The sequence below is a fragment of the Anoplolepis gracilipes genome, chromosome 5, assembly GCF_047496725.1.
Source record: "Anoplolepis gracilipes chromosome 5, ASM4749672v1, whole genome shotgun sequence".
NCBI classification, from domain to species: domain Eukaryota; kingdom Metazoa; phylum Arthropoda; class Insecta; order Hymenoptera; family Formicidae; genus Anoplolepis; species Anoplolepis gracilipes.
In genome coordinates this window covers 10,799,587-10,819,235 of record NC_132974.1, presented here as the reverse complement: position 1 = coordinate 10,819,235, position 19,649 = coordinate 10,799,587, and the positions used below count along the sequence as shown (strand labels likewise).

The following is a 19,649-nucleotide window of genomic DNA, read 5'->3' as shown; positions in this document are numbered from 1 at the left end:
AATAGAATAAAGTCTCTTTTTAACGCTTCGAAACGTTAAAATTTTACGATTTCTCGCACAAGTTCAGTTTTTATCAGGCATACTTTAAAGTGTGCATTATCCTTTTTTATATCACTCGAGAAAGGTATATTTATGTTATGTAAATATAAATGTTCTAAGTACAACATTGAAACAAAACAAGTAAGTTCAAATCATTTACAATTTGATTATGGAAAAGAGGTTACATATTATTTTTTTTCATTTTCAACCTAATATTACAATATCGAGAAACGGACAGAATTTGCAATTTGTATTATTCATTGCGTTACAGAAACGCTATGAAGAGGTCAACCAAGTGTATCGCGCAGACCATTAATTTGTCCAATCCGAAAACATGTGTAAAGCCGAAAGTTCAGAAACTTGTCAGTACAGATACGGATTCTCGCTCCGACTCTAGTCGCACGACCAACTGGATCGCTAGGCCGGTGACAGTTAAAATTTGCTCGCGGAAAGACGTACAACAAAAGTGCCCGCCAAAGGTACATGACACTGGATCATTAAAATTTTTTTAAATTTAATTAACTTTAAAATGCGTAAAAAATTATTAATGTAAAAGAGAAGCATATTATATTCGTAAATATTTTTTAATAATTCAAGTATATCATAATTGTCTTAAACTTGAAACAAATTGAAATTTCTTATTTTCAATCTTCTTTTATGGATTTTAGAAGGTTTCGATAAATTTAATTTATATATGTTTTTCATTTCCAAAAGTTAAAAAAAAGCCTTTTCGGCCAAACTTCAAAGATTTAATTTTAATAATTTCAAAGAAGATGATCTTAAAAATATCAAAGTAAATATTAGATTGAAAGTAGGAACAAAAATTCGCGAGAAACGAAAAGATACTGGCATTGATATCATTTTGAATTTTTCTCTCTCTTTCTCTATCACTTTTAAAGATAAAAATATTCAAGTAATAATAATATTCACGAATTTTTTGACCTGTATTGGATACATGTGCATATACATTCGGTGCGAATTGCATCCAATTTCGAGTTAAATCATGTGGCTTGTCGAGCCTCGCACGATATTGACACGCCGTGTAACGAGATGATGGTGTTCGAGCACCTGTACGGAATTGGTTAGTCGATACGTAGTTGCGTTTACCTGGAATTAGCTCGACAGTCGGTGTACACTGCTACAGCGACTATCGATGGATCTCTAATGGAAGAGGACGGTCTCCGAGCTCTCTCCTAACAGTTAGGGACATCATCCACAGGTCTTGGAACAGGGAAAGAGAGAGGTCAAATATATATATATATATATATATATATATACGTGATCGTGGATAAATGTCATTTTGTGTGCAATCATGTTGAATAAACGTAGAAAAGCGCGCGATTAAAGAGAAGTTGATGAATTAACGAGCAGCCGAGTATCTATAAAATCCATGCTCTTGCCTGTAAAAATATCTTAATAAAATATTTTCATACAGCTTCATACAGCAGTCTGTCTCGAGAAGCCGCTTTCGAGCGGCGAACGATTTTGCGGGATCGCGATGTATCTTTTGAAAGGCGCCATTGCCGCAGGTCTTATTTATTGGACCTACGTGGAGGGTCTTTGGGGCAACAGTAGCGAAACGGAGGATCTGTATTACAGAATAATGAGCGAGATTTCTCCTACTGATCGACCGGTAAATAAACGTCTCGAGTTTTTTTTGTTCCCTTTCTAAAACCGCGCGCAGATCCGCTATTTCGTTCCCTCGAGTCGAGACGCTTTTTATCCGCATCTCCGCAGGTACATCTGGAGGGAATAAAATACTCCATGTCAGAAACGTACAATCGCGCACTGGTGAAATGCATGGATATTATCGTCGGTGTGCCGCTGGAGATGCATCGAAAGCTGCGAGAGCTTTTCTCGTGCGACGTAACAAGAGGAAAGGAAGAAGCGCACGCGAAACACATCTCCACTGACGAGAACTCGACGTAGATATGATTCCTCAAATTGTGTCAATATTTAAGATATTACATCGCCGTGGGTCGTATTACGGTATTTTTCTCGAGAAATTTCCGTGCGCGTACAAAGCTTTTGTAATCTCAAGATTACGTGAAATTTTAAACAAACGTGAATTATTGTGAGATCAGAAATTCCTCCAAAGTAAACGTACTCTATTCGCCCGCTTCTTTGCTATTAAAAATATTTTATATGAGGTATCGTTTTTTTTTTTCCGCTCTTACACAAGCGCAGTAACCGCGAATATATAAACTGAGGATTAAGATTCCGCGCGGCATCTTTTCCATTTTTTCCTCCCGTTATGCTGAAGGGCACACAAGGGAGCCCGCGGAGCGTGCATCTCAAGCGATTTTTATGGTCCGTCTGTCTATTGCCGTAAAACCTTGAATAAAATCGGAATAAAAACCACATCTAGTGTTACGTACCTTCTTTGCTACAATGCTTTTAATGCAAGCGCGAGAATTTCATCGCATGTACTACACACAGTATGTAAATGTATATTGTAATGATTGATGTTGAAAGAGTCATTAAAAAATATACATATATTGTTTAAAACTCATGCAGAAAATCAAAGATGTTTAACTCTTGTCTTTTAAATTGAAAATGTCATTAATTAAAGCAATGACATGAGATTTATTGAATTTTTTGATTTTATATAAAAAAACAGTGAGTATTTTACAGCAAAGTGAGAAACACTCATACTTTGCTTCTTTATTTCAATAAAAAGATTTCACTTAAAAATCAGCAATAATTGCATATTTGCAAGATATGTTTTTTTAAATACTTTCTATTTATTTTAGATCACTAATTTTTTTTAGAGAAGTTTCAATTCATAAATGTCTAAAATAAACACATATAATTAATGTTAAAAAATTCAAATTTATATACATATCATACTTTTTTACTTTAGAATATGCTTATGATAAAAACAAGACTCTTGAGCAAAAACTCACCGATATTTCTCTAACAAAATATATTGCAGTTTTATCTCATGTATAACATTATAATATATAAAGACGCATTTTTTTTTTTAAATGTCACTGATTCTTTCACTGAAATTCGCTGATTTGTTATATTTATAACTGACAATGAGACCATTAGTGACTATATTTTTCAGTGATAACACGCTGATTCCGTTTAAAGAATATTTTTAACGACGTGTATTCGCAATATCTTAAGACTTACATGTGACCAAGTATTCTTACAGGGCATCACAGCAGGAATTTCTCAAAGCCGTCGCTTCGAGGGTTGACTCCTCACGTGCTGAGTATTCCTTTTTCGTCGAACCGGAAGGAAGTTTCGGCCCCCATTTTTCAGGCGCGTCTATCTTTTTGCGGCACGTGAACGTCGTTTGTCAAAGCGCCTATTTTACTTTATAAGCGCACTCCTCTCTCTTTCTCTCTCCTGAGTATACACAGGTATCCTATAAAGGTAGAATACATACCGGATTCTTTGTCAAAAAAACAAGCTCTTTTTTTCTTTGACAGAGATTCTGGAAAATACATCGTTTTCGAGATATCTTAAAGATGTTTAAATATGTTAATTCTGTTTATTTATTGTTTCTTGATTCTCTGTGGAAACATTTTAGTAAATCTGTTATAATTAAATCTAATATTTACATTACATTATGTACCTTCAACCCTTTGTTTACATCAAAACCGGAAAGAACACTTTGTTGCTGTAAGGAAATTTGTTTCATGTCAACTCAAATGAAAATTTCTCTTCAAGTGTTCTAAGAAAATGTGATATTTAATTAAATAAAATTGCTAAATTTTTTATTTATTAATTAATACTTTGTGTAAAAAATAGCAAATACATTCTGTATGGACACATCGTAAAATGAGAAATTTTGTCAAAGAAAAAAATTGTTTATTCTTTGAAGGAAATACCGCTCTCTGTATCCAATCTGCATAAGACACTTTATATACAGGGTGTTTCTAAACCTATGTCGCAGATTTTAAGGCCATATTCTAGGAGTCAAAACAAGAAAAAAAGTTCTTATAAGCATGGGTCCAAAAATGCTTTCCTTCCGAATTATAGCCACCTAAAGTTGGTGGAAAAAATTGCAAAATATTTTGTAGCTCTCGGAGACTTTTTTTCACAGATCGTTAAAATTTTGCACAGCATAATAATTAATAGTGACCTTAATTTTTATGTAATTTTGATAATTTGGTTTGATTTTGAGGAGGAGATATGAGGGGGTGTTAATTTTCAACTTTTTTTATTTTTCGTCGCATCGATAAATAAATGGAATTATTTTTGATTTAGGAGAAAAAAGCCTTAAAAAAAGGTATTTCTAAAATTTTTTGTCAGACTGGTTGTTTAGGAGAAAAACGAAGAAAAAAAGAATTGAGAATGTAAAAAAAAACAAATTTTAATTTTAAAAATACCTTTTTTTTAAGGTTTTTTTCTCCTAAATCAAATAATTTCATTTATTTTTCGATGCGACGGAAAATAAAAAAAATTGTTGCCATTTGAAAATTAGCAGCCCCCAAATATCTCCCCCTTAAAATCAAACCAAATTGTCAAAATTACATAAAAATTAAGGTCACTATTAATTATGGTGTGCAAAATTTCAACGATCTGTGAGAAAGAGAACTACAAAACATTTTGCAATTTTTTCCACCAACTTTATGGGACTATAACTCGGAAGGAAAGTATTTTGGGACCCATGCTTATATGAACTTTTTTTCTTATTTGGACTCCTAGAATATGCCCTTAAAATCTCCGACGTAGGTTTAGAAACATTCTGTATATCGATCGTTGCGCGGACAAGTACCGCCTGGTAGCGAATAGCACCGCGCAAAATAAACACGTAGCACGAGATTCGGACAATTAAACAGTTTATTTCAGATCAAAACATGGTGTTATGTATATACATACGACTTTAGTTAAACGATATGCGGGGAGAGGGGGTCTGATATGAAATCACCTATACAATAAACTTGAGGTTCGACGACGTCGATCGATTTACATGGACTCCGTCGCGTCGTTACGTACATACAGCTGATTATGTACAATCGTTACTCGCTATTATTATTTCCTTCTGACGCGTTTGCTCTCTTTTTTTTCTCTTTTTTGCACTTGATTGTGATTGGGTTACGTCGAACCGAGAACTCACGGTTATCTGCACAATACCTACTTTGGCGATCTTTCTCGCACACGCGTTCGCTGAATAAGATCCTCGCACACACGTGTATATATATATATACACATGTATGTGTATGTTAATATCCCCGACATTCCCCGTTTTATAAAATGAATGGGCAGTAGTGCTTTGTCTTATTTCTAATCCGCGGTCCGTTTTAATGTGTTACATCTCTCTTCGTCTCATTCAGTTTGTAACTTTCCGAACAGGTTCTCACGGACGTAAAAGATATGTGTGCATCGTCAAAAAAACATAGGGGGAAAAAATGTTTAAAAGATCTCTATAAAACTGATATTATCGAGCGCGACAATCGTTGTGGAAATAATTTCAACGATATACTTCTTTGGCGAAGTGTAATAATGTTAATTAAACGAGCTGCGCCCGACAATCATCTCGAAAACTTGAACGCTCGTCAACTTATCGTTATAGACTCTTTTGTGATAATATATACAGCGATACACATTAGCTAACGAGCAATCGTATCTCGTGTGTACGTTGATCATTATCGTTTTTACACATCGAAAATAGACACGCTCGACGATCGATTCGACGTCGGTCGCTTCTCGCGTCCCAGCGAGATAACACGCTGTTATGCGACACTCGTTATTCACTTCGTTGACTCACTCATATTTTTTTCTGTTTTTTTTTTTTTTTTTTTTTTTTTTTTATTTATTTAAACACATTACGGAGTCTATCGATCATTCGAGGCGAGAGAACTTTTCACGAACACAAAGTTCACGTTACATCATTCCATTAGGGATACGCTTCTCGTGTCGATTCGTTAGTTCCGTTCTCGCGCGTGAGAAGTTTCACGACTTTCGTCGCCAAGTGTCACGTGGAAGACCAGTTTTTGCAAACATCCTTACATAGTGAAGCTTCACGCGTGCATAGAAATTCGCGGACGTCGCGGTATCGTGTCTCTCTTCCTCATTTCTTTCTCTCTCTTTCTCTCCTTGTGGCGAATCAAATAAAATCGCGAATAACGATTCGATAAAGAACTCGTTAAACTATGTATATATTTACACACGCGCACGCGCACGCACACGTACATACACACATACGTCATCCGGGGTGAGAGAGTATTTCGATGGAAACGTTTGAGAGCATTCGATAATCTCATAAGAGTTATCCAATGTTTTTACGGGAATACAGAAAACTCATATCAGCGGTAGAAAAATTTACAAATGTTCTCTATCACACATACATACACATACAATTATCAATAGAGTATAACACGCGTCTGGTCTTGATATTCTAAGAATTTCGCTTTGTACATTACGCGGCTCGGCATATTTGTATTCACCCCTTCCCCGGATAGGTGGAGAAAGGCAGTTGCGTTTTTTCCCTGCCTGTTAATCATTTACTTGCATACAGGTAGACAGTACGATCGATGCGATCTGAAGATGTTTCAATGTTATTGCGTGTCTTGATAATTTGTGAGCATTTTGTTTTTAGGGGGGAATAAACCCATAACAGCACAGATTGTTGCAATTGCATTGCAGCAACGTTGCAATGAAACATTACAAAAGCATTGCAGAGATATAAATCCACAAAATATCAGCACAGTTGTTGCAACATAACATAAATATTTTGGAAAAATTTCGAAATTAAAATTTTATAATTAAATTTTTTTAGGGTAAAACGCATAGGAAATATATAAAATATGAAAAAGTTGAAATTGAAATAAATGTTTGCAATAATATTTATCTAAGAAATATTATATTATAAATTTACATATAATAAAATATATAATATATATATATATATATAATTTTATGTAAATTTATAATATAATATTTTTTAGATAAAAAGATTATTACAAACATTTAAGTTCAACTTTTTTGTATTTTATATGTGTCCATATGCTTCTGATATTTATCTATCAGAAACAAAAATTCTTATACGCAACATTAGTCGACGATTGCAGTAACAATGCATTATTGCAAATTCATAACACTGCAATATTGCTATAATATTTCGTTGCAATCTTCCTAAAGGCGGACATTTTAACGCTGCTGCAATCCCACAGCAATGATGCAGCAACATTTCGCAGCGAATTTGCAATATTGCGATGAAAGATTGTTGCAATGTGTATACAATCTTTCGGTGCTGTATGGGAAGATTGTTTAAAATTTCAGGGTATCATTATTCGCGTTCATGTAAGATTCGATAGCATTTTTTAATGTCACGCGCAAAAAGTTGTGTGCCCAGAAATATCGAATTCGGAATTTAAACGGGATATATCGATGCCCGCGGTGTCTCTCGCGTTTTTCCGCCCCCTCTCTCGCTTTTTATCGCGATATCGGGGAGTCGATCGTTCAACCTTAAAACTGCATTTCACGCTTTCGAAACTAGACACAGACACAGGCCAAAGTAGCATCGAGCACATTCCCTTTCTTCCCTTCATTCCGCCTTTCTCTCCATCCGATTTCTTCTTCCGTACTCTTCCCCCTCGCCTTTCACCCCCTCCTTACCCTTCCGGTATATTTTCGCGCGGTTCCTCCATTCGTCTTCATTCGAGCCATCGGAAAAGAGGTTCGTTCGAAAGCCTTTTATCTTTTCTCGTGTTTCACGGCCTGATGCTTCCGGACCCAACGTCTTGTTGGTAGAATTCAGATTTATTTAGGGACGTCGCGAGAGATGCTAACAAGTTTGCAGGAAGATAGCGAAAAGCAAAAAGTAATAATAGACAAAAGATTAATGTATGCTAGGAAAAAAGTCACCTCAGAAATATATACCACATACTCCATCCATCTTTTGCCAACCGTATAGGTTGGCAGCAGTCGAGAGTAAAAATAAATTAGTTGAAAATAGAAAGAAGAGAAAAAAAATTACTTACTTATTTGTTTAAAAAAGTTCTACAAACTCTATACAAAATTAAACCGAAGAGAAGAGGTTTCGATGCGCTCTTAATGTTTACGCTACAAAAATCTATCTGCGGAAAGTTGTTTCCCGAAAATGCATTTATTCAATCTGCCAGTTCAATTTCGAGGTAGCATTCTTGTGAGTCTCGCTAAAAAATTCGGTTCTCTTTTTATTCTATCGCGGCTGTTCCTCTATAACGTTACAACGAAGAAGAGCGAACTCCGTTGAAGAAATATTCGACAAGACGACACTGTCGAAGATCATTTGATTTGAAGCAAAAAGAGGAACAAAGATAGTTAAGTCAACAACCGAGAGACGACAGAATGTTAGAACTTCACGATACCTTCTTCCGAGGCAAGGGGGATGAGAGAGACGAAGGGGGAAGTTTGAAAAGTTTTCGGTTGACTTCTTCGCATACTTTCGCTCGCTTCGCCCCGTGGAAGGAAAACTAACGATCGCCGCGATCGTGTTTCGAAAACAATCAGCGACGTACGATGTTTCTAATCTTGCGAGCCATTTCCGCGAGAAGTCGCTATTGCGAGAAACTCGGACCAGCTCGCGTGGAATCAATCGTTCGCGAGACACATAATGCGCAATCCGCGACACGTAACCCCGACCTGCTATTGATCGCTCGAACCCCATCCCGTCTCCACTGAGTTTCGCCGAGTCGATCGTGCCGTATCGTAAACACACGTTAAAGCTAACAGATGGCTGTCACGAAAACGGACAATGGTAAACGTCTCCTCGACAGAACCTTCTGTCTCTGTAAAATTGCTCTTGAATACGTTGACAAGTGTTTCTCAAATTCCTCGAGCTCGTTTTCCGCCAGGGTCTCTTGCTTGGCGATAGTTACATCTTTTCGATTGCTACCAAGGTGACGACGGCAATACTACGTCACCTGTGGACGTGCCTCGTTTCTAGACGCAACTCTCCGGTAGTCTGTTGGCCATCAGTCTTCGCTTAATCGCCTCGCCGTCGAGGCACTCGCCGGCCACGATAACGCCCTGACCGCCACCCATAACGACGCCCTGGGCACCGCCGATGACGACGCCCTGGCCGGCGCCCACCATCACTCCCGTCACCGGCATCCCCGGCAGACTCGATATTGTGCTCCTCGACGGTAACCTCAGCTCCGTCGGCCTCCCCGTGAACTTGTGGCAGAGCTCGTCTATGCTTGGCGTAGGTCCAGGCGTGACCCAGTGTCCCGGGGGATAACCGCCCGGATAACTCGGCGGACTGACCTCCACGAGGTTACCCTCTGGAACACCGAAGCAAACGGGGATTTCTGTCGAGAGTTGCCGAATGTGAGAATAAATGAGAAAATAAAGAGAACTAATCTCCTGGTTCTTCTTATGTCTCCTCGTTGTTCTATTTAAAATTTCACGACATACAGGAATAAAATCTGTATTTTATTCCTTTCTAAAACGATAAATATATATTTCACGGCAGAATTTTATTTGTAATTGTATATTTTACGCGTGATATAGACAACATAATTTGAATAGTAAAATACAGATATATACACATATATATAAAGATATGCGACCCATAAATATTAGTATTGGAATGTCTCGATTTTTCTCGCGAATCATAATTTAATAAAACGAGTTTTAGTTTAAAAAAATACATGGACACGCAAAAGAGACGCGAATTTTGGCAATTTTTTCATATCAAAACAATCGGAACTAGTAAAAAACGCCGGTAAAGTTTTCAGTTGTTCCGTTTAAATCACGCACGTGATTCTCTCTCTCTCTCTCTCTCTCTCTCTGTCGTTTTCTCTTTCGCCATGTAGGATATCGGCAACGTATGAACGAGCAAACGGATCGTAATCGGATTCGCGCGCGGGCTGTTTCAGTCCGCGGTATCGATAGAAGTCTTACCGAACTTGTTCGGGATCACATCGGGATCAGTCTCCACGGTCTGCTGGGAATTCTGCATGGGATATTGTTGGGGCGGCAACTCGCTGAGCTCCGCCGGTTTCTCGTGCCGCGGCTTTGCCACGCGTTCCCGACGTATTCTGACCACCACGATCAGGATAATGAGGACCAGAGTCACCAGAGCGCCGACCACCACACCTATCAGCGGTGATAACACGATGCCGGCATCCTGACCTGTAACGATCAAATAAAGCAATGTTGTCTTAGTTTTCCGTTCTTATTAGTGCGAAAATTTAATCACAATTTACTCATTTTGTTAATTATTCGGTAGATACAGATGCAAAAAAATAGCTAAATATGTGCAGTCTATTTTCAAATTTTTATTTAAAAAAAATGTATTAGAAATAAATTACTTAAATTATATTTATATTTAAATAATTAAATAATTATTTATTATATTTTTATTTATTATTTATTTTATTTTATGTATATTTTTATTTTTAAATAACCATCTATTAGAAATCAATTTAAACTGTTATTTTAAAAAATGATACATTTGTTCAAATTGTAGCGATTGTGCGTAATCAAACAAATAAATAAAATAAACTTTTTACAAATTTTAAAACATTCAAATGTGTGCATTAATTACTTTTTATACTTTAAAAACAAATATTTCCAAGAGAGATCTGTGTCTACTAATAAGTGATGATAAAGTATGCTCGCTATAATTTACGTATTTTTTAAATTTTCTTTATTCACAAATATTTGTCTACATATTTGTTAAATCTTTAATTAAATCAACATAAGAAAGGGATTGCGTTAAAAGAATCGTGTAATAGAATAGATAAAATAAATTAATTCCGTTGAGGAGCGGTAAGAAATACAAAATTAATGTGAATATTTCTCCGAGGCAAAGGATTAACCACACTGTGTCATGGTAAAGAGAAAACGATTGTTGCATCATCCACCCTCTATGCTACTTACGAAACGCTTTATTTTTTTCTTTTTTCTTCTCTTCTCCCTACAAGGCAGCTTTGTTACATGCGTAAACAAACCCCGGCCGACGCCGTAGAGAAAACATTTTATATTCCTCAACGTCGGGATTACATCTAGCATGCCGGTATTTTTTGTGATGCCGTCACGTACACACACGGTTTTACCCGCATTTTGTATTTTCGAATCGCCAGTAGAATCTCAAGTAGAAATGGCTATCGTGTGAAAAAAGTATCTCGCCGCGAAATACGATCGGTAAGAAATGTTACGGTTGGATAAGTAGAGCGTAATCACATGAAATTCGTTCATCTCGCATGTTAAAACGAATAATTATTTAATTTTCCAAAATGCAAGAACACGATTTTTGAAATGCTGTTCATCGATTTTTCTTAGGTAAATGCTTCTCAGATTTAGAGAAATATAAGCTACAAGCATATTTTCTTAAATCAATGTATTACTAATCATTAAAAAAAACATTGAATAATGACTAATGGTATCAGTTATAAGAATATAACACTGCAAATCAATAAAATCTCTGGAAAATCAATTAGTGCTAATGACTGTATCAATCAATAATGATTTTAAAATCTATCTTATTAATATTATATATGAGATAAATTTATTGCAACTGTACATAAAATACATTTTATAAAAAAGAAATATCTAACTTTGATCAAGAATCTTGTTTATTATATTTTATTTATTATTATTATTATTATTATTATTATTATTATATGTTTATTAATGTTTCGTGGATTTATCACATTTTAAGAGTAAAAAGTAATTATACATATGCATAATGATATAGAATGATGTAATAATAATATATATGTATATAATTTTAAATTTAAATACTAGTTAAGTGTTTTATTTCAAATATGTGTTTGTAGGGCTTCCTCCCCCCAAAAAAAAAATTAACAATCCAAAATAAATAAAGAAAACTTTAAAAACTACATAAAATCGTAATATATATCATTATTATTGACTTTTCAATTGACACAATTAGACGGATGAGCAAAGTACCTATATTAATATTTTCATTAAATTTTCATAAATCATTGAAATATTCACCTCGGTGAAATTTTGTGTCAGCGCTTTTCGCTAATTTAGGTTTAAAAGAGTATTCGGATAAAAATGACCCATTTTTTTAGAAATTTTATATAGAAAGAGCTAAACCTTGACATTTTGTTGCATTTAGACACGAAAAGTACGATATTCTCAGTGAAGAATCGGCGAACGATATGGGAAATCTTGCAGCGTTATTTTTTCCCCTCTCTTAACACTTCGGCCTCGCGAATAATATATACCACCACGTTTGCTTGCACGTGATAGCGTGGCCGGCAGAGCGTGGGATCGCGCCTGCTGTTTTTGTCGGATAATTAACAAAACTGCTCCTCCTCTCGCGCCCCGTGAGTTGCACCGGCGTGATCAGGTGTGCCGGTCGGCATAAAGCGGACTGCGAAAAGCGGAGAGGCTTTAATTCTTAAATTCTCTCATCTAGGAAAGGGAAAAGAGAGGCGCCAACTTATATTTACGTCGATTAAGCTAGCTCAACCGAGTTTGTGCTTGCACGCTTATAACTTGACTCACGTAGGTTGTTTTAATTTACTTGTTTTTTACCAGCATTAGAAAATATTTGCTCAATTTAGAAGTAGACCACCAGGGATTTATTTATTCCGGTTATTCTTTCAATGATGTAATTATCTTGTGAAAAAAATATTGGTATCGAAATATTTTCATTTATTTATTGCATTTTTTATCGGATTAAAGAATAATATAAAAATATATTGTTACTCGAGGGAAAAAGAAGCGATACATCGAAAGACAGGTCGCGTTGTTTGCAGGCTCGCGTGCCTAATACAGAAATATTTACACGTGTAAACGCATTTAAGGTGTACGCGTTATACATGTGAGGTATGTTGATGATATGCGATAATGCCCCGGTAAAACCCCGGGTTTAATCAGCGTAGATACCCGTCGCTATGACCGACTCCATAACGTAAGGAAGATTCATTCAGGTATTATGCCGGGGACCACAAGTGTCATACCGTGTAAATGAGCTTTCCGACAATGAGCTGCGTGCGGAAGAAAACATTGTCCTTCCGTAGCGCAAAGCGTCTCGACACATTCTGCAGCGGAGATCTTAAGATCTCGTCGTTTAACGAGACACGTGCGCTCGAGCTCGAGCTGAGATTTTTCCGGAAATGCACAGGGATTTGCGAAAAATGCTGGTTAATTGCGCCAGAAATATAAGTCGGTAACTGAAGTTTCTTCTCAAGAGCCTTCTCAGCGCGCACTCGACATTTAAATTTATGCAAAATAAACTCGCACTCGCTATTAACGTTGCGTTTTAAAAAAAAAACTTTTCTTTTTTGTATTTATATTTTGCATTGAAATATTTTTCGCGAACGTGGACGTAGCTTGTTTGTCACATCGAATTTACAAACTTTTAGACCTATCTTTTACCTGCACGCTTAGACACATATTCACGTGAGCTTCGTGCATACTAAAAATATTAACAAGTCACTAGCAAAAAAGAAAATAGGTTAAATGGAAAATTTCAGTTCCTCAAATAAATTTAAGTTTCGTAAGGCTCTTACTCTTTGTTACGTAATCGCACTAGTTTGGCTTTATCTGGTACATAATTGAAGCAGGTTAATAAATGGCATACAAGTTATAATATTATGTGAGTAACATTTTTCGTAATTGCTCGCGCGCCTTCGACCGGACTATAAAGGAAGATTTATGAAAGCCATAGTAACGTGTACAGCGAGCATGTCACATGTGAGTACACATAAGTGACACACAGAGTCCTATTGCGACGAGCTTAAGAAACTCTCGTAAATTCATCCAGCTCTCTGGATGAACTGTAGTAAAGCTTTTGACAATTTAGCGGAGGAAGATTTATGGCAGCCGCGCGTTGTCTCGTGTGTGACGCGGTTTAAGCTTTTAAATATTTCATTCATTTTTTATTTCTTTCTGCTGTAAACTTAAAAAGAAGAAAAACACTCGTTCCTTTGTATATAATGTAAGTCAAGTTCCTCCAGTTTCCTATTAATACGCGAGCGCAGTAGGAGCGCTCGCGTAATTTTATTCAACGTTTTGTGCCACCCTCGTTTCTAGTGATGCTCCTTTCGTATCCATATGGTAACGTGTGCTTTTCAGATCGACAGATAATTTTTCAATTTATTATCGCCCTTACCCGCGAAATGCGCTCGTGCGTTCGACGGGAAATTGGTACATTTAGCGATCGTATACAACCCTAAGCCTCCGATACTGTCTCGTAAAAGTTGCAATGGAAGTTTAATCGAGTTCTACGCGGAGAAACGTCTGGTGCCAGGGTAGTAAAGATAAACCGGTCCTTATATCGCCGATCCTTGCGAGAAAGGACTAACGGGATTCAAGAAGACGAAGAGAGAGGGAGAGAGAGAGAGAGATCGCATATCCCAACGGATTCCCGAATCCTAAGTTCATCGAAGTTTAGATCACTAATCGGACTTGCAGTAGGGTCAGGGACGGAGTCTAACCGCTTGGATTATTTGAGAAAAATATCCCTCGGCATGGGTTTCATCCTTGAAAAAATTTCCGATCGTCCGAAACTTTTTCTATCTGTCAGGAACATCGGAAACTTTGCTTGTATCTTGATCGATTGTTATTTCTGTCGATTATTTCTGCGTGCTCTTTAAGATTATAGAAAGAATCGGTAAATCTATTAACAGAATATTTTTTTGACTCGATTTATTTTATTATCTTATATGACGGGAATAATTAAATTGGCACCATTTTATATTTTACTATCTATACTAAATTAGTATATCAAATGATATATTTCTTTAGAAATATTAAATTCAAAGAATTATTAAATCGTAAAATTTTAATAAAAGTATCGAGTGAAATATTGTCAAAATGTTTCAAACATATTCCTGAAAAAGAGGTACGTCAATTAGCAATGTTTTATCTCAACAAAAATCACGAAGCGTTATTTCTCAATATAAGAGATCCGAGGTTTCATTAACTTTGATTAACGGAGGAAAATTTTATCCGATAAATTTATAGCGTAAAAGAGAGTTCGGGAGGATAAATCATCGCCGGAGAGAGGAGGATATTCGGCAGAGTTAGAGGGAAGATCCTCTTTAAGAGAGGGGAGGAAGTTACATTGGCCGCCGTAACGTTGCCGTCCGCGTCAGAGGTAAGACGAAGCCTCGGAGGTCATGTGGCCGGTTAAGTCACCAAGAAGCCAGGCTTAGCCGGCGCCCAAATCCAAGTTCGGCTCACCTGGATTAATTCCAACATAGGGTCGAACTCCGGATCGCTGTTACGCCGTCCTTTCCTCCCTCCCTCCCTTCTTACGGTTGGCTAAAGCGACTTAGAGTTCCCCGCTTTCAATTAATGAAAGCGTTCACGCGGCGCACCTTCGTCGCTCCGTCACCATGGATCATCTCACGCGAATCTCTCCCGTTAACCCTAAGGCGTGTGTCTAGAGAACTTCTAATATAAATCGTCGAATATATCCCGGGCCGCCGACATCATTATTTCACGCCACTAATCGAATTATTCTCCGCTATGGAATTAATCTAATTTCGAAAACGCCAAAAATGCACTCTTATTCTAAATTTCTTTCTCTCTCTTTTTTTTTTTTTTTTAATGCGTGCTATACATTCTGCTAAAAAAGCAACTTTTTTTATGGATTGATATTTGAGATACATTAGTTTGTTAATCGTGCATCACAGAATGGCAAACTCGAAAGTCAAATGCGGAAATATATCGGAGGCGAATCGATCCGATTAGTGTTAATCGCTTAAGAAGCTCGTGCTAAGTCAACAACGCTGGTCGAGCATCGGGAAACCTTTGTTCCGGATCATCCGTCATTATTGTGCTCGTCAAAGCTAATGAAGGATGATCGAGATGCGGCCGGTAGATCGATTCGTCTTTGATGTAATTAGTCGGTATCATACACGGATGAATGCGTTATATTCTCGGAATGCAAGATGTGAGAAAGCGAGAAATTCGTGAAAAACTATTTGTTTGTGCCAAAGGCTAGACGAGCGGACGTATTTAAAAATAACAATTTTTTAAAAATTATTATACATCACGTATTTAATATCGCGAGTCTCATTACATTTTTACATATGCACTTTTTTGCATGAAAAAAATGTGATACCAATTAGAGAGTGACTCTCCTGTCAAATATGACTTAAAGAGTCGTATGCACATCCTTGCATTATATCCTCTTAATTGCAATCAGCCGGAACTGTTTAGAGAGAGAGATTATCGTCGATCGATCCTTCCTTTCGCGTTTGCATGCGATACGACGCGTGCCTGCATATACCTACATCGTGCACGTGTATGTACACACGCGTACGATGGCACGCTCGATGGTGCGTGTCGGGGTGAAATCGGACAGCAATTACTACTCCGCAATCCCACGATGCGGAGTGAATTGGCTCTCTCGGGCCGGGTTGCATAGTCGGGGCCGAAAGGACCAAGTCCTGCGGCGGCCTCGAGCATCTCGAGTCGAGTAATAAACGCTTATCGGAGCGAAGGGTGGAAAGGGGGTTTGCGATCTGGATCATCGAGCGGCCCTTTCGAAGATTTCGGCGAGTTCTAATCTCAATTGTTGTAGAAAGCGTCGCGCGGCGCGGCAGCCGATGTCGATGGAACCCTTTATCTGATACGAACGCGCTATCTTCCCCTCCCCTCTTTGCCCGATGCCGCTTTAATTCGACGAGCCCCGCGGGTTCGTCTCGACCGAATTATCCCGACGACCGACCTCGCCTCGAGATCAATCCCCCGCTGTGAGACGCACGAATCGCATTTACACTCGCAGTTATTCGGATTAATTGACAAGATTTTAGATCGTAATAAGAGGGGAATGCGTTCTTCAAAATTTCATTTATCATTTTTATAGATAAAATAAAATGGCAGAAAAACAAATGTTCATTCCGTATAAATTCTTTAATTGACAAGAACGGTGACCTAAAATAATTATATATAAATCGATGACATCTATAGTTCCGAGAACGAAAGCTGACAATATTTGTTATAAATGAAGATGTTACTTATCTATGCACTTGATTAATCGCGCTTCCAATTTCCAAAATAATTATTTATTTAAACAATTTCTAGTTCGATCAAAATTGTAAGAATGTGAATTATTTATTTTCTTTCCTAACATTTGAAATCAATTATAATATTTTCAGTAATTATTTTTTTTCTGCATACTGTTTAAGTAAAATTTTTTATCTCTGTAAATTTTGTTTCAAGTACAATTATATTTTTTTTGTTCAAAAAGTTGTAATTCTTAGAGGTAATTATTTACTTGTAACATAATTATATACAATATTAAAGTTTATATACACAAAAAAGGAAAAAGAAAAAAAGTATTTTCATATAAATTTTATTATAAATTAAGAACAATTCTAGAAAATAAAACATATGTCAAAATTGTTTTTAATTTAAAAATTAGAAAAAAGGTCAATGCAATACTTTGAGATTATAATTTAATAATTATTTCGAGATATTGTTCAAACAGATTTTTGGTTTGTATAAATTTTATTTTATTTTTTAAGTAGAATTATATATATTTTAAAGAAGATTGTAAAAAATTATGGATTTCAAAGCTAATTTATACACCATATCATTACAATTAATTTTACGTACTATGTACACGGAAAAAAAAGAAAAAAATTATACACGAATCATATTATAAATTAAATGTAGTTATAAAACACATTTAATTTAATAAAATACATTTCATTTAACACATTCTAATTTAATAAAAATTGATTTAATAGAAATCAATGCAGTATTTAAATTGCAAGTCCAATACAATATTCTGAAATTGTAACATGATTATGAAGCGATTATTTTTTTATATTGTTCCCGTAGAATTTTTTTGTGTAAATTTTATTTTTCAATATTATATATGTATTTTTTAAACAAGAGGTTGAAAAACTGATTATATACTGCATTACTATTCAATTTTAAAATTTGTGTACATGTACAAGGTAAGAAGGAAATAAGCATCGCACGAGTGAGTAGCAATCCTTCAAACAATCTCCTTTACGTCAAGTGCAATCTGCTTAAAATCCGCACAAGCCTTCAAGCGACTAGGTATCTCGCAAATATTTCGTCCTTGTACGAAACTGATAAAGTGTATAACAAATAACTGTAAAGTTAAGAAAAATTCAACAATCACATTTATTATTTATTCGATTTCATTATTGCGTATGCCATTGGCATTTGTTATCATAATATCCTCTGAAAAATGTTTCAAACTATAGACAATTTGAGTATAAATTTAAGTGTAGAAGAAGTTTATTTCGAAGGGGATTAAGCACATTGATAACCGATGGAGCTCACTTTAACAAGACTAGTTTCGAAACTTTTTGATTACACTTAAGTCGGAGTTTTCAGAAGTCCGGGATTTCTGATTTCACATTTCTCTCGATATCTGAAATTGTCGAAATCTGGGGGACTTTGCCTTTTCAACGGTGTCAGTGATTTATCGGCCGATACTTCGAGACGATAAAAGAATAATGTGAAAGTGGACGAGCGGACCCAAGGAATGCTTTCCGCGGAAACGTGAATAGACAGTACGGCGCTAATTATTCTCTCCCTGTGGACCGTGAAAAAAGGCGTCCACCTCGTCGGGGACCAAATAAACGTGGGCGAGGTTATATGCGATAATAAAAAACGGAAATGGAAAGGAAAGGCGCGCACATGAAAAGACGTGGAGGTTCGTGGGCAACGTCTGACGAGGTCGCTCGTGGAAATGCGAGACGACCGGATGAGAATATGAAAGGGAGGAATATGAGGAAGGAGCCGCTCTTGATGGGAGAACGGAGGGCGGCAGAGGCAAGGGGGAGGAGGCTGAGAAAAATGACGACGGGGGTAAACACAGAGCTAAGTGAAGTTAACGATCGGGCAAGAAGAGCGGCAAAAATGACCCCAGGAAAATTACCGCACGCGCAACGGCTTAATGTCCAAAAAGATGAGAGTCGAGGGGAGAGGAAGTAGGGAGAGCGAGACATGGGAGGAGAAAGATGAAGAGAACGAGAGAGAGAGGGAGAGAGAAAGGAAGTACGAGGTCGAGAAACTGAGAGAGATATTCGCAAGAAGAACGAGAAGAAAGGAAACTTGCAGCTGCTTAATGACCACCCTGTACATTCGTATCTCTCTTAGATAGGCTTCTTTCTTACTCTTCTTCTCCGTCCTTTGCAGTTCCGTTTTACTTTCTTTCCTTCTTTTTCTTTCTCTCTCTCTCTCTCTCTCTCTCTCTCTCTCTCTCTCTCTCTTTCCTCCTTTCTAACTCCTTCGCAGTCCCGGCGCTGGGTGCCGCTGGGACCATTATCTGTAATTGCTTTCCTTAATTTCATGTTCGTTGCCTATACGGTGGAACAAAAAAATTTCGCCTAAAAAATGGGTTAAGCGCATTTTGACGTGTACAATCGCGTGAAAGATCCAAACTCGTCATGTTTGTCGCAACGAAATCTTGTCGATCCTTGGATTTTTCTACACGTTGGTAAGATAATTTTTTTTTTTTTTTTTCAAAATTAATAACCGCAGTTTTTTTTAGCTACAAAGCGATAAGGACACGATGAAAGGAGGACAGTTGTTTCTTCGAGGAAGATTGAATCTGGATATAAATCGTTCCACAGCAGCCAGAATCTCCTTCGTCTCGCATTCGGATTCCGCAATTTGTTTTTGAGAATGCCGGTTACAGGGGAGGAGTAGGATGGAGGAGGAGGGGAAGAGGGGAGAAAGAGAGGGTT

The 19,649-nt window shown here is 36.9% G+C and overlaps 2 protein-coding genes across 5 annotated transcripts in view; one reads left to right on the top strand and one right to left on the bottom strand.

The window, feature by feature from the left end:
• Nucleotides 1-317: 317 nt before the first annotated feature.
• LOC140665884 (uncharacterized) lies at nucleotides 318-1,968 on the top strand. The gene is made up of 3 exons (XM_072892470.1): nucleotides 318-518; nucleotides 1,475-1,672; nucleotides 1,777-1,968. Exons 1-3 carry the CDS (start codon nucleotides 318-320, stop codon nucleotides 1,966-1,968), a joined length of 591 nt encoding a protein of 196 aa, XP_072748571.1.
• Nucleotides 1,969-4,818: 2,850 nt separating this feature from the next.
• Nucleotides 4,819-19,649, bottom strand: part of LOC140665638 (kin of IRRE-like protein 1) — a 366,422-nt gene continuing 351,591 nt past the window's right edge. For all 4 annotated transcript variants that reach the window (XM_072891964.1, XM_072891961.1, XM_072891963.1 and 1 more), the window contains exons 13-14: nucleotides 9,886-10,116; nucleotides 4,819-9,263 (exon numbers count right to left, since the gene is read on the bottom strand). In XM_072891964.1, the coding sequence (XP_072748065.1) occupies nucleotides 8,923-9,263; nucleotides 9,886-10,116 (572 nt within the window). In that variant the 3' untranslated portion in view covers nucleotides 4,819-8,922. The remainder of the gene's footprint in view (nucleotides 9,264-9,885; nucleotides 10,117-19,649) is intronic.